The sequence below is a fragment of the Poecilia mexicana genome, unplaced genomic scaffold (genome assembly GCF_051168715.1).
Source record: "Poecilia mexicana isolate PSO_F unplaced genomic scaffold, ASM5116871v1 scaffold_6, whole genome shotgun sequence".
Lineage (NCBI taxonomy): Eukaryota > Metazoa > Chordata > Actinopteri > Cyprinodontiformes > Poeciliidae > Poecilia > Poecilia mexicana.
The window spans coordinates 11,862,675-11,876,874 of NW_028263375.1; the positions used below are offsets into that span (position 1 = coordinate 11,862,675).

Here is a 14,200-nt window from a genome sequence, read left to right on the forward strand (position 1 = left end):
GCTGGGAAATGTAGTTTGAGGTAATTGTGACGTGTATGAGAGGCATCCGCTCGCTGAGGGCTGTGCTACCGAGAGGCGCCACAGGGAGATGCTGTTTTATAAGGCAAGGAAAATAAAGCGACAGACCGGAAGCAGAGGGTAAACACTTCTCTACTTTTTGTGAGAGATTAAATTAGGAAATTAAAATTGCTCTTTTATTTTAAAATATGAGATATAGTGTGTAGGGTTTAAAACAAAATATAAATTGTTTTGAGCTTAGCTTGTTATGTCCTCCAAATTTAGAAGAAATGTTAAACTACAGCTTTTAGAGATCCATCACACCTAAGAAATATCTTGAATTGACTTTTGCAGCTGATTGTAAAAGTGGGTAATTCCTATTAGGTACATCTACATCCAACTGGAGGCTCCTTTATCTGAATATTTTAATAGCCCTCCTACCAAGTACGTGTCAGAGTCACCTGTTGCTTAAGTTGCATTCACCATTAGCCTCACTGCCTACATTTATCTAATACTTTAACTGTGTAGCTTTCAACACTATTTTATCATTTTGTATTTAGGTGTTTTTATTAGTCAGGTGAATGAATGGATGTTGAATTAATGTTTGACAGCTTATGTCTGGTGAATAAACTTGATAATAGTTTTCACAATACCCAAGATATGAATTAGTTGTTGAATCTTTCAAATTCAGACTGTGAAGAAGGTCAACTGAATGACTGACAGGATGATTTAGAAACATGCTCCGTGTGTGAGCCAGATCTAGAGTAACAACACATAAATGTGATGAGCTGATGCTGCAAGTAGGTTAAGATAAGAGTTATCTTTTGAGGGGGGGGGGCTTCCCCACACATACTTAGTATGTATGTTATGCATTCAAGTCATGAAATTGCTATTAACTTAAAAACAAATTCAAAGTAATAAGTACAACATGGATATGTTTTCTGCACATCATGTTTTCCTTTCTCCCACACTTCTGCAGCACCTGCATTGTCATTCCATCCAACACATGCTAGAAAGTACAGCTGCAAAAACAAAACCTAAGATATACACGATAAAAGATGATTGTGACCTCAAAAATTTCTTACATTGTGAACAGAACTGTAGTGGTATTTATAATCAATCTCTCTCCTTCTTGTAAAACCTTCAGCTGACTGAAGATTAATGCCGCTTTGGACTACGTTTATTCATATCAAAGCTGCAATCTCTGATGTGGGCGTGCACTTAATGTATTTCACAGCATGACTCATAAGAGGAAAAGAAGGAGAGTTCAAGCTGCCGGAATTCACTCTCAAGGTGAAACAAAAACACACTTCAGATGATTAATGGGTACAAACCTGTTGTACTAGGGTGTATGTGGGCCCCAGTACAGTGAGTAAACAGTAGGTGATTAGTGTTATGCTGGGAAATACACCTGTTGTTTTTTTTCCCATTTTGAACCAGCGCTTTACAGTGAAAAACCCCAATTACAAGTTCTGATAATCCTCTGGTAAGACTCATATTCTAGCTACTTAGGAAAGCTTAAAGAGTTCAGGAGGTTGTTTGTTTTACCTCGAGGCATGAAAAGCAGACAGACGGGATGCGGTTCAGTTGCTGTGACATTTTATGGGCGTCAAATTGTGACCTTTCAAGGTTACACATCCCCCCGGCTGAGAGGTGGGCTGTCATAAAGCCACTGTAACCAAAATAGTTCAAACAGCTTCTTGAAGCTGTTCATTTTGTTTTTAGGAACCTTTTATATTCCCTTTTAATCAGTTGAACGTTGACAAATCTTTTGCATAGCAACGTTTGTTCTAAGTTTGTTCTTTTCAAAGATGGGTACAGTGATAAGAATTGACCTCAAACCTCACATCTCCCCCAGAGGAGTGTGCTATGAATCACAAAGTGCTGTAAAACAGACAGTCTGCACTGCTACCAGTATGCTGAAATTATAGGCTATGCTACTGTAGCGGTTGTTAGTCATACATGGAACATAAGGTACGGTGATTGACTTGATACTTATTCTTCATGTGTAATATAAACACACACACACAAAAATCACAGGAAAATATGAGACCAGAATCAATTTAAGAAAATGTTTAAATGAAATTATTCTCTTATTATTCTCAGAAAAATAAGAGAATAATTTACAGTGCCAAAAGAATGATCCCGTTACGCATCATTGCTAATAATTGAGACCTGGCTTAATCTTAACAAATGGCCTTTAGAAAGGGTAACAAGAAAAGAACCTTAAAACCTTCATAACCGTACTGTTGCAAAAATTACTGATAACGTACTTAACAAAATAACATAAATAAATCATAAACCAACCATATTCAGAAGTTTGTTGCAATGAGAGACTTCTCTTTTAGAGACATTGTGAGGAACATCTGATTTTCAAGAAGAAAATAAAAAACATGTTTTAAAAAAATAAAAAATAAACAACCAGTCCACCTAACTGCAATGGCCTTTAAGTGTGCTCGGTGCAAATAAATGCACCGTTGAAGAAAATGCATTGTTGAAGCATTAATGCAGAACATTTGTAAGAATCTGTGAAATGCTTGGTAAATAAAATTAGGTTTGATGAGATCCAAGTTTTTTTTGTTGGGTTCTTTTTATGTTCTAAGGAGGAATATCACTGAACATCATCTCAAAACAGTCTCCAGAGCCTTTAAAATTTGAAAAATTTGTGTGGAGAAAAAAAAATGGGTCAACATCGCTTCCACTACATGCAAGTACAATAAAAACTATTTACTTTCTCAAAGATTTATTTTGATTTTACTTTTTAACACTTGCACGCGACTGATCATCATATCATTTTAAAAATCACACAACATAAGTAGCAGGTAAAATGCAGCTCTAAATTAAACTAAGGTAATGTCTGAATTAATTCAGGACAAAGAAACTATAAGCCATATGTGAAACATGATTTCTGCCTGAACTTAATAACTAGCCACGCTACCTTTAGCGCAACATCAAAAGTGTTTGCCATAACTGCTAATGAGTACGTAACATCATTGTGGGGAATTCGGACCCACTTTTCTGTACAGAATTGTTCTACTGCAGCCACCCTAGAAGACATTAAAACAACGGCCTGTTTAAGGTCATACCACAACCTCCAAATTGGGTTTAAGTTCAGACTTTGACTAGCCCACTCCACGTCAATACCTCCATTAGAAATATAGTTGCCGAGAAAATTACTGACCTGTCTAATACTTATTTTCCCTACGAAGGGAGTAAACATGCTGGAGTTACGTTGCCATTGTAGAGGGGAATCTGAAATCGTGTCTTATTTGTTCTCCATGACACAGAGTATTTCTGCCTTTTGGCTCTCCCCCACTGGGACTTCCTACCATGCTTTACAGAGCCAAACCCAAATGATTCATGACAACAGTCTGAGCCATGGGGGGAATGAGTTGTGCTTTTTTTATGAGAACCTCAAAAGCAGACCCGGGGAAATGTCTCATCTTTTCAGAAGCTTATTAAACCCCATTGAAAACATATCAAACCTTCCCAAATATTTCCATCCCTCCGTCTGTTTAGGTCCTTCCTTACAAACTTGATCTGAATTCACAGCACCTCCCCTAAAAACACACACAGAAAAACACACTGACGCATCTTCTCATCCGTCACTACGGTAATCAGACGCTCCATGGGTAAAACATCTCCCCCCTTTCAAACCAATGCATACGTTTGCTCACAAACCACTGTTTCTCTACACGTTGCTTTCCGTTTCTCTTCAGGAAGCGTTTGCTTTGTTCAACAACCCTCAGCTCTCTTTGTTATGCAAATGACTGTCGTGCCGTTGCCGAGTACCTCTGCTTTCCAGACCAGTGGAAAAATATGTGTAATTGTAAATGTCATCTGTCTATATCTCTCAGTGTGGGGTCACAATCAAACCATTTTCAGTTGGAGATTACAGAGGTTCAGAAGCTGAGAGGAGAATTTTAATGTTTGCTGCAATGACAAGGGGTTCAAATCTCACACTGGTAACCACAAGGACAGGTATGTACCCCACTCATCGAGAACTATTTTACTGGAACACAATGTGAGCTTTACAGTGAAATTTGATTCATTTTCTTCAGGGATTGAGAGGAGCTGCTGCGCACTGTGTCGACAACAGAAAGCCAAATCTGAAAATATTTGCTACTTTTCGCATTCAAGACAGAAGGAGGAATATCAGACGAAGACTCCCTGCATTAAGACACGTGTGAAGTTTTGTTTCAAGGTAAGAAATAAACCCGTCACTCGCAGCTTAAAGTTCATTTATGATTTAGCTATTTTAACCCGCCTGCAAAGTATATATTACATCAGTTGTTGTGAAAGGGTGACATAGGTCAGGCCTTTTCTATTTTTTGGATATTTAACTACGGGTTTGTTAATGCTAATAAATTCTATATATAAACAGTAAACAAATTGTGTACTATAATAGACAGGATGGGTTTATTTTTTCCCCCTGTGCCGTAATCATAAAAAAATAACATACAACAAGAACATTGTGCTGCCTTCAGGCTTTGAGTGACGCCTCCTGGAAAATAAGCAAATTAGATTGTTAAAATACCGACCTGTTCTGGGCAGTGGGGAATAAATCCTGCTTGTGCTCACTGGACTCGCCTGTGTTACTTTGAACAGGACAAAGTGAGGATGGAGCAAAGGGAGCCGACTGTGGATCCTGCTGCTGAAGTTGCGGAGGGGAGGTTTAGAGAGTTGGCCACCAAGTGGTTCATAGATTCTCAACTGCCTTTTATTGTCAACAACGGCCTCTTCCCCAGCTGGTTCCTGGGCTTCATTAGCAGAAAGTAAGTACTCACAGAAGATGTCCTGTTATTTTGCACATTTAACACTCATGTGTAATGTAAACTTATTTTTAACACAAAAAAAAAATCCTTGATACTGCTATTAGTTTTCTGTTTGCATGCATGTTTAATTCTTTGATAGATTTTAAATTGTAAAAAAAAAAAAAAAAAAAAAATCAGAAACCTCGAGAAGCAGTTATGTCCATACAAGCCACAGACATGTTATCTGTGATGGAAAGTGTCCACTCTACAGAGTACGCCCACATCCACTTTTTGCCCTTTCCTCTGGCAGACACCACACTCCTACATAAAAAAGTATGTGGGACAGTTACTTAAGTACAATCAATGTCAGCTATTTCGAAAGGGCATGTTGTGAAATGGGTTTTTCCTTTAAGACAATGATACTTCCAAAGTGGAAATTTTTTTTTTAAAAGTGCTTTACTCTCCCACAAAAAAAAATAGATTTTTTAAAATGAGTTACAAATAGGCTTAAAATTTATATTTGAAGATGGTCTGATTTTCACACTGTTGTTGGTCTGTCTACAGAGATGCCGAGGACATGCTTAGAGAAAAAGAGCTTGGCAGTTTCCTGATTCGTCTCAGTGATAAAGCTATTGGATATATTCTGTCGTACAAGTGAGTACTGGTTTACTTCTATAAACCTGGTTTATTTATTTTTAATTGCTATTTTAAGCAGATTTTTCATATGAACAGATTTTTCATATGAACAGATTGTTCATAACTTCCTCATTAATTAACTCTGCTTCTTGGAATATTAAATAATAAAAATAAGCAGCACCATCAAATATGCCTTTATTTTTAGCACTCTATCCAAACTTTAGACTTTTGGAGCTTTGGAGACTCAAAAATGTCCAATGTAATTTTTTTTTTTTTGGCCAATTTTACCATTAATTTAAAAGTTTGAGTTTTACATATAAAATAATTGCAACAGCTTTCTAAAAATATCCTGTTTTTCTTTTGCAGAGGCAGAGATCGATGTCGCCACTTTGTGATAAGCCAGAGCGAGACGGGACGGTTTATAGTGTGCGGAGACACAGAGGGACACAACACTTTGTTCGACCTAATAGAACACTATAAAACAAACCCAGTTGAGCCCTTTGGAGAATATCTGACATTTCCATGCTATGGGGTGAGTTTTCACTCATTTTACTTTTCTTTGTTTTGTTTTTTAACAGGTTTTGAGCAGTCTCCTAACTGTTGTTTTTGTTCTTATAGGATGTCAATGAGGACCTCTATGATATCATCCAGGTCAACCCCAGAGAAAAACCGGCTGCTCCTCTCAGAGCAGCAAAGAAAGTACATAAGCAGCAGATGAACTCAGCCACAGAGCAGCAACCAGTGCGGGCACCAAGGATTAACAGGACTCAAGAGGTGAGTCCAAAAATAAAAAAATAATAGAAACATAAATATATATTTTCTACACTGTTATACTCTACCAATATTTTCTGTACGAAACATAAGACACGTAAATATATAATTTTGACTTCTATTTATTTACATACTTGTTCAACTTTATTGTGTTTTGGCATTGTCTTTAATTGTGAATTTATGTCATAGTAGACACAACAATTTCATTGTTGTGTCTACTATGACAAGTCTATCTTGATCTAATTATTTACTAACTTGTTTATCTGGAAATACAACAAAATTTTACATGATGGCCGGGTTTTCAAATAAATGTTTTTGTTTTCTTAAAAATAGGAAGTACCACCTTTGCCACGGAGGACCAGGCACGTTGAGAGCGCCCCAGTCAGTGACAACGATGGGGTTCTGTATGCTCAGCTTAGGAAGCAAACGCCTAGAACCCATCACACCTCCAGGGACAAGTCCCCTGGATCAAATCAAGGCAAAGCCGAGAGGCTGAACACTAAGGAGCAAAAGAACGGCAGGTGTAGTCCTTCATCTGACCCTGAATCTCTCTACTCTGAGCTCAACACGCTTGACAGCAAGAGCATGTCCCTGCCTCTGCTGGACAACATCTCTGATGGCGAACAATGCTACAGACTGACCGTACCTCCGGACACGCCACCGCGACTTTCCCCGAGGCCAGTCCGGCAGGCCTCCGGCGGCATCTCACAGTCAAACAGCAGTCACAGCCTGGACGCCCTGAGTGACCACTCGGTCTATCACCTGGCTGGCAGCCACAGCCCAACAGCATCTGAAACGGCATCATCCACAGAGCAGCTCGAAGACTCCCTGTACGCCGAGGTCTCCATCGAAGCCCCCGTCGTTGATAACGACAACACTTATGAGATCCTCCCCAACCACAAGGAACCCGTCAAGCCCAAAGCCAACAGCAACACTCAAGAGCCTGGGGAGGAGACCAAACGCAAGTGTAGCCCCGGGTCCTGGGGGATAAAGGTGAGTTGCAAGCTTTTCTTACAGTGCTGCTTCATTTATTATTTATTTTTGCGTTATTTTCTAATATTGACAGGTTATATATTTACTTTTTGCAGAATGATAAATGGAAATGGCTTTTCCCTGAGACCAAGAGGAAGTGACAAACCAACTAACGAAGAAAAGGCTCACCTAATTTCACTTATCTAACACTATTTTGCTACTTCTGTTGTATATTTGCTTTCAATGTACATATTTATTTAAAACCGATCAAAGTTACCCTTGTACATCTGATTGAATTTATTAAAGTTGTTGAAAATGTCTAAAATTGCTTCATTAAGCCCATTTCAGTACATTAGACATATTCAAATCACTTTTTTTTTTTAGAACTACAACTAAACTACTGTGAGAGATAATAAGCACTAAATGCGTGTTCATATATGGGCATGTAACCATGGAGGAAAAACAAACATTTAACGGAAACTTTTATGTAAATTATTGTCATCTGGAAGGGAAGAACAAGCTGTAGGGGAGAATGTCAAATGTATTGCCTCACATGAGTTGCTGAAGATGTTTTACTTTTAGTCCAGATTAATGAGCCTGTTTGGCCACTTGGAAATAAGAAAATAAGCAAGGTTAATGATAGATGACCTCTGCTTCCTAATAAGGAAACACTAATGCAAAATGCTGGGCTGTTGTGGAACGGCAGAGGCATTTCTATGTGCAGATATCAAAATGCAAATAACTGCTGAATTAAAACGTAGGAGAAATACCTCCCAGTGTTATCAAAATTCTTGCTGTGTACGGGTCGCTCTTACTGCTTTAGCTCTCCATAGCTGCCTGGAGAAGCATTCCTGTAATGCAGGGCCTCGTGTGGGCACGTTCAGAGAAATACAGTGCGCTCACTGGGGAAAATTTGCTGAAAGGCGTGCAGCTGATATTTAAAAATGTTTTTTTGCTGCCATCAGAGCTTCACTTATTTTCACAGAAAGCTAATTTGCATAAAGATTTTCAAAAGTCCGCATTCAACAGCAATGGGGAAATAAGCAGAAGGTTCTAAAATCCCTTTTAGTATCTTTTATCATGTGCCTTTCTTTTTTCTTTACTTTTCTGGTTACTGCTTTACTGGGGCCTATAAACGATGATAAAGCTCATATTCATGCTCGTGTGCCTACATGAATTTGTGCAGACACACGACGCAGTGTATCTGTACTAAAACAGAAATACATCAGTTGCAGCATTGCGTGTGAAACAGAAATTTTAGAAATTAGACTATAAGGTGTTTCCCCCTATAAGTCCTCTAAGGGAAAAAAGGGTATGTTAAACTGCCGAAATGTTAATCATCCAGTTTTTGTGACCTTTCTGCTACCAACTCTTTCACAACCAAGAACTGCATAATAAAATGTCGCTATTAAGAAAATTAATAACAGTGTAAAGTTGTAGCAGATCATTATGTAATAAGTGTGTGGTTGTGCAACAGTGGAAAACAAACTACAAGTGGTGTAAAGCTACAATGGATAATTATTGCATAAGTTCCTCATTGAGCAATACTATCTCTGTATGTTATGAAATACACTTCATCTACATCAAATTCACATAACATGAAACACTTCACATAGAAATGCTTATTGACTTATTCTTAGTCATTGCAGCACATAAATACACTCAGACTCATGTTATCCCACTGGAGCTGCGGCTTCATGTTTAAGGAGTGAATCTCCCCTCCATCAGCTCTAACTGTGTCCCCTATGGCTTATGTGTAAAATGTCTTATGGCTTCAGTGGGTTAGCGATCTTCCTAGTCTTCTATGCAGTGTGTGAGTGTTTTCACTTTTGGTGTTAGAAACGTTTACTCATCGTCCCATTATCACGTTGCATTGTAGCTTTTTTGCTGATGATCCCAGTAATTATCGAGGCTCCTGAATATTTTATTAAAAAAATAAAGAAAAAATTGGGAGAGAAGAGTAATCTATTTACTGCCCTCTCAAAAGAGTTTAAGTCAGTCAGACGAATACAGCCGTTTGGACAAAAGATTTATAGAACTACCTAAATATCCAGAAACAAAGTGGGCTTGGTACAGAGTGCAGAGAATCAACACAGAACACTGTGCTCAATACATGCATAATGCAAATCCTTAGCACCAAAACCAACACCTGGTAATCATCAACCATCCTGGGCAAGACCATTTCCTCTTGTTTTCCAATGAGATCGCCTCTGTGTGCAGGATTCAAGAATGTGTTTGAATACGGGGACAGATTATTCCTGACTACATCTTCCTGAAGTAAAATGATTATGTTAATTCCTAACGGAAAGCAGCTGTCCAAACCAACTTGGCACAAGATGAAAATATTCATTTGAGTTCAAATTCAAATGGATAACTTGATGTCACTGATGGAATCATGACCACTGCTTTCTAGCAGAAAAGGAAAATGTCCAGGGATAAGTTTGTGAACATATGACTTTGGAGATGGTGCTTAACTTAGCGTCAATTTAAAAAAAAAAAAAAGCACCAAATACATTTGGATAGTCAGCAATAGAGTAACGCAACACAACGTTCCATTAGAAGCAAAGGAAAAACCACACGCATATCTACACAAATTGCTCAAGTGAATCTTGCATTTGTAAGCCACGCCCTTTGGTTCCCCAGCTGCATGTTCAGAAAGCACACAAGGCCTGTGACCTTTCCAGATTGACTAGTATGAAGTGAAAGGCAAAAGGGATTGATGACCATCTATGGGGAGCTAACATTCTGTATTAAAATTTATTTTAATTGGTGACATGTAATGTTGAAAATTTCAGATAGCCAGAATTTTTTTTATAATCAGCTATAAGTCATAATCATCAAAATCATTAGAAAATACTTGAAATACATTGTTTATTTCAGCAACTCAATTTACTAAGTGAAACACATTATTTAGATTCATTACACACAGACTGACATTTTCAAGCCTTTATTTCTGTTAATTTCCACATACAGCTAATGAAAACATTTTCAATTAGACTACACCATCAGACCAATAAAAAATAATTTTAATACATAAATATATCCATCCATCCATCCACCCATTTTTCTGTACACCCTTGTCCCTTAGTGGGGTCAGGAGGGTTGCTGGTGCCTATCTCCAGCTAACATTCCAGGTGAGAGGCGGGGTACACCCTGGACAGGTCGCCAGTTCGTCGCAGGGCACATACATATATGCTTTATGAAAAATAACTTTAATCTGAATAAAGTTTTTATTTTCAAAAGTTTTGTTTAACATCGCTTCTGTCAGACTGTCAGATGTAGCTCCACTCCAGCAGCTTGCCATCATCAGCATACGAATGTGTGAGTGAAGAGAAATGGCTCATTTTATTGTAAAACATCTTTACGTGTCCAATTTAAGCCCTATTTAAGGCACATGTCATTTCATTTAATTCTATTTTTAATCTGACAAAAGAGACTCATGAGAACACAGATTCTTATTTACTAAACATGACTAGATTGGATTTTGAGGCAACTGTACACTTTTACCCTAAATTTGGGCTTGCAGGTTTTCTTTAGATAAGATCACATTCAGAAGAGTTTACTGTCTAACTGAAGGTCAGAGTGGTGATGTGGCAGGGATAGCTCTGGTTCAGTCCCCAGGTTTATGAAACTGCTGACATCCGAACGGTCAAACCATCCATCTCAGATACGGATATGAAAGGTGCTGGAAGAGTATAGAAAACAGCAGTGTTGATTTCAATTAATAGGAATGTTTTTTTGAGAAACAACTCTACAACATAGGGTAAAAACATTATTTAAGTTAGCATTACCTTAGAAAATCTGGAGCCCTGGATATCATGTTTTCAAAGTCAGCGTAGGAGAGTTTATTGTCTCCATCCAAATCTGCCTCCTCGATGGCTTTCTCACACACCAATTCAACCTCCTCTGGAGTCAACTCCTCCTTTGTCAGCTTATTTAAAGTCTTCTCAAGATCCTCCTTGCACAGGTAATTATCCACATTGTAATCTAAGATGGAAATAAATCTGAGCGAATTACTTTGAAACATAATTTCATAAAATTAAATGTTATAAAAAGGCATAAATGCCTTTTTACATGTTATTACCATATATCTTAAAGGCATAAATGGCCTTAAGTTCTCTTGGAGCCATTTCACTGAGGACTGAGAACATGTCTACAAATTCATTGAAACTGAGGTTCCCCATCCCATCCTCGGAGAATGACTCCACAATCCGATTGCGGAATGGGTTTTCCTGCACATCAGGCAAAAATATTCAGAGTGATACAAATGACGTTAAGCAAAGATATTCTGAAAATTTTCTCATTTCACATGAGAATCACTTATGGTTTTAGTGGCTGAGTAGTTTGGCAAGACATTAACTTAATTAAAAAGAGTTTTAGAAATAGGCATATGATTTTGCATACTGCATTTATTGGCCAAAAACTTCAGAAGATGCTATTCAAACCAATCTGGCCCAAAATGAAAAGGTAATTTAATTCAAATGTTTGACTTAGGGCTGGTTTCTTTAAGCTTTATACAATAAGATTAGGCTGATAAATGTGTGTGTGTATATATATATATATTTGTGGCTAAAAATAAATGATGACCTCTAATCAAGAAATAGATGTAGGTTAACAGTTCAGAATGCAGGTGAAATTTTAAGAAAGACCAAAATGACAAATTATCAGATGTTTTGAAAAAGCTTTGAAAAATGATTATCTTTGTTATACCTTTAATTCTGGCATGTCAACAATCAGCGCTAAAGGCAGTTTGCAATCCGGTTCATTGGTGTAGTCCATTGGTACAAGATGTGGAGCCAACTCATGATATCTGCTGTGCAACCTAAGGTTAAATACAAAGCAGATGGGAACAAATACAATTTATAATTTGCAAAATATACCATCCATGTAGCGTTAAAAGTGACATCAGCCAAACCACTAAAACTACAACAGCTTTGACCTTCCTTGCAAGACTGCCTCTTGAGTTTAGGAGTGTGAGTAGGTATTTTTTATCCTTCATTCAGAAGCATATTTGGTAGACAAGAAGGCATGGCTCTCTGCATACGAAGGAGGTAATTCGGCAATTAGTTTCAGGTCTGTTAGACCAGGGACACGTCTAAAAGCTGCAGGACACGGGTCTTTGAGGAATGGATTTGAATATCCCTGCTAGCATGTTTTCTGCTAGCTGTGAATTTCTGGAAATGTATGCCACACCTTTTAACCACTGCAATTGATGGAACATTCTTTTTAAGGGAAAGTTGGCTATGCAAATTTAGTCTGTGTTGCCTCTGTGCTAAAAAGAAACTTGCAGAAACCCGCTGAGTAATATTTACACAAGTTACCATGTGGATGTTAAACAGATATCTGAAAAGCTCACATTTAACTAAAACTTTTGCTTTACCCAACTTATTGTTTCCCCTTAGGACAAAATATACCTTCAAATTCATTTCGTAGAAAGTCATAAAGAGCCAGTCTAAACACTATTTACTGTCACCTTTACTTTTCACAATCTTCTTTGTGAACCTTTTTTTTATTTTTAAGATTTTTTTATGGCTCAGGCAGCCTTTATTTGAGAGTGGTTAGACAGGAAAGTAGGTAAAAGTGGGGGGGGACATGTGGCAAAAGTCACCAGGTTTGGAACTTGAACCTGTAACCTCTACACTGATGACAAGGGCCTCCATATGAGGGTTGTGCTTTACCCCTGTGCCACCACAGTATCCCCTTCTTTGTGAATCTTAACATAATAGCTTAATTTTTCAACTTCTATTAACTAAACACTGAAACATGAGCAACACTACTCAGCTCCATGAAGAAAAATATAGGTCGTTTTTGCATGTCAGTCTCCTGGTGAGTGATATGAAAGGAGAGGTGATGTTACCCATCAATTTATAATTTTTCAAGATTTTGAAGTGTCCTCATACTCCAGTGCAGCAAACTTCTCTTGAGCTCCATGAACAACAACCTCTAGCCTTCATATTTTAGTCAAGAGCAAGTTCTGAGATACTGAATGAGCCTTATTCAGTGTCATTCTTGACCCCAGTTTTCTGTTTGTTTTCCTGACTGCATAATGCTTACTGGTGCTGATCAGCTCATTTGCCTGTAATCACTTAGGAAACACTTTATGCAAAGCAGATTACAAGTGAGAGACAACATTCAACCTTCATATGGTTAACAAACCTTTACATGAGTTTTGGGTGATAAATCTGGTTAAATTGCAGACTAAAAGGCAACAGAAGAAGAGGGCAAAGTAAATCCGGCTTAAGTTTGTCAATGTTTTGGGCAACAGGAAAGGAGGAGTACTTGGAAGACATCAATGAATCAACTTAAGAGGAACCTTATCTCAGAACTACTCAAAATGTATCTGTTTCAACACAAATAAGACTATTCAACAAACTCATATTTCATAAGGCACCTTAATCAAAAAGGTACCAAGATTCTCACACTATTCTGCTAACGCCATTATTTTCCATCTGGAAACTATCATCTTAGACTTTGAAATGTATTTCTCATAAATCTGTAGAACATCGGTAGAACATCTAAGATAACAGGAAGTCTGGAGAGGTTATTGTTTATTGTAGAACCTTGTTTAACGAGGAAACTTTAACATGCATTTAACATGCAGGCTAACAAAATCACTGATTTCATGGTCAAAACATGTGGTCAAATGTTTAGTCTGGTGATCATCAGAACAAGCACATTGTCAATTAATCCAAATCAAACAATACAAAGAAAAATATCTTACCGCAAAATTTCTTTGCGAGTGAAAAATGTGCAGTCCTGCAATAAGAGTAGACAGAAGATCAAAGCTCTAGTTCAAAAGAAATACAGCATATATGTCAATCAGACACAACACGACTACTAACAGGTGAAAATAATTAAATGCTCATCTCCTTGTCACGTCACCTGTTAGATTGCCTGCAGTAGAGGAACAAACTGTCCTCAGAGTTAACATGTTAGAAGCAGAAAAAATGGGACAAATTGTGATAGGTAGACAAATGGTCAGAGCATTTCCAAAAATGCAGCTCTTGTGTTGCATTGATGTTGCAGCGTTTAGTGTCTATAAAAAGTGCTCCAAGAAAGAAACAGTGATA

The 14,200-nt window shown here is 37.8% G+C and overlaps 2 protein-coding genes across 2 annotated transcripts; one reads left to right on the forward strand and one right to left on the reverse strand.

The window, feature by feature from the left end:
• Positions 1-3,498: 3,498 nt before the first annotated feature.
• On the forward strand, positions 3,499-7,455 carry LOC106926790 (uncharacterized). Its single transcript, XM_015001918.2, has 8 exons — positions 3,499-3,978; positions 4,059-4,201; positions 4,606-4,772; positions 5,316-5,405; positions 5,754-5,919; positions 6,006-6,161; positions 6,492-7,151; positions 7,247-7,455. Exons 1-8 carry the CDS (start codon positions 3,831-3,833, stop codon positions 7,289-7,291), a joined length of 1,575 nt encoding a protein of 524 aa, XP_014857404.2. The 5' UTR covers positions 3,499-3,830; the 3' UTR covers positions 7,292-7,455.
• Positions 7,456-9,995: 2,540 nt separating this feature from the next.
• On the reverse strand, positions 9,996-13,933 carry cib2 (calcium and integrin binding family member 2). Its single transcript, XM_088006775.1, has 5 exons — positions 13,852-13,933; positions 11,841-11,952; positions 11,215-11,362; positions 10,922-11,117; positions 9,996-10,815 (listed from the first exon to the last, which is right to left on the reverse strand). The coding sequence occupies exons 2-5, from the start codon at positions 11,907-11,909 to the stop codon at positions 10,794-10,796; spliced, it is 435 nt and encodes a 144-aa protein (XP_087862901.1). The 5' UTR covers positions 11,910-11,952; positions 13,852-13,933; the 3' UTR covers positions 9,996-10,793.
• Between the last annotated feature and the right edge of the window lie 267 nt (positions 13,934-14,200).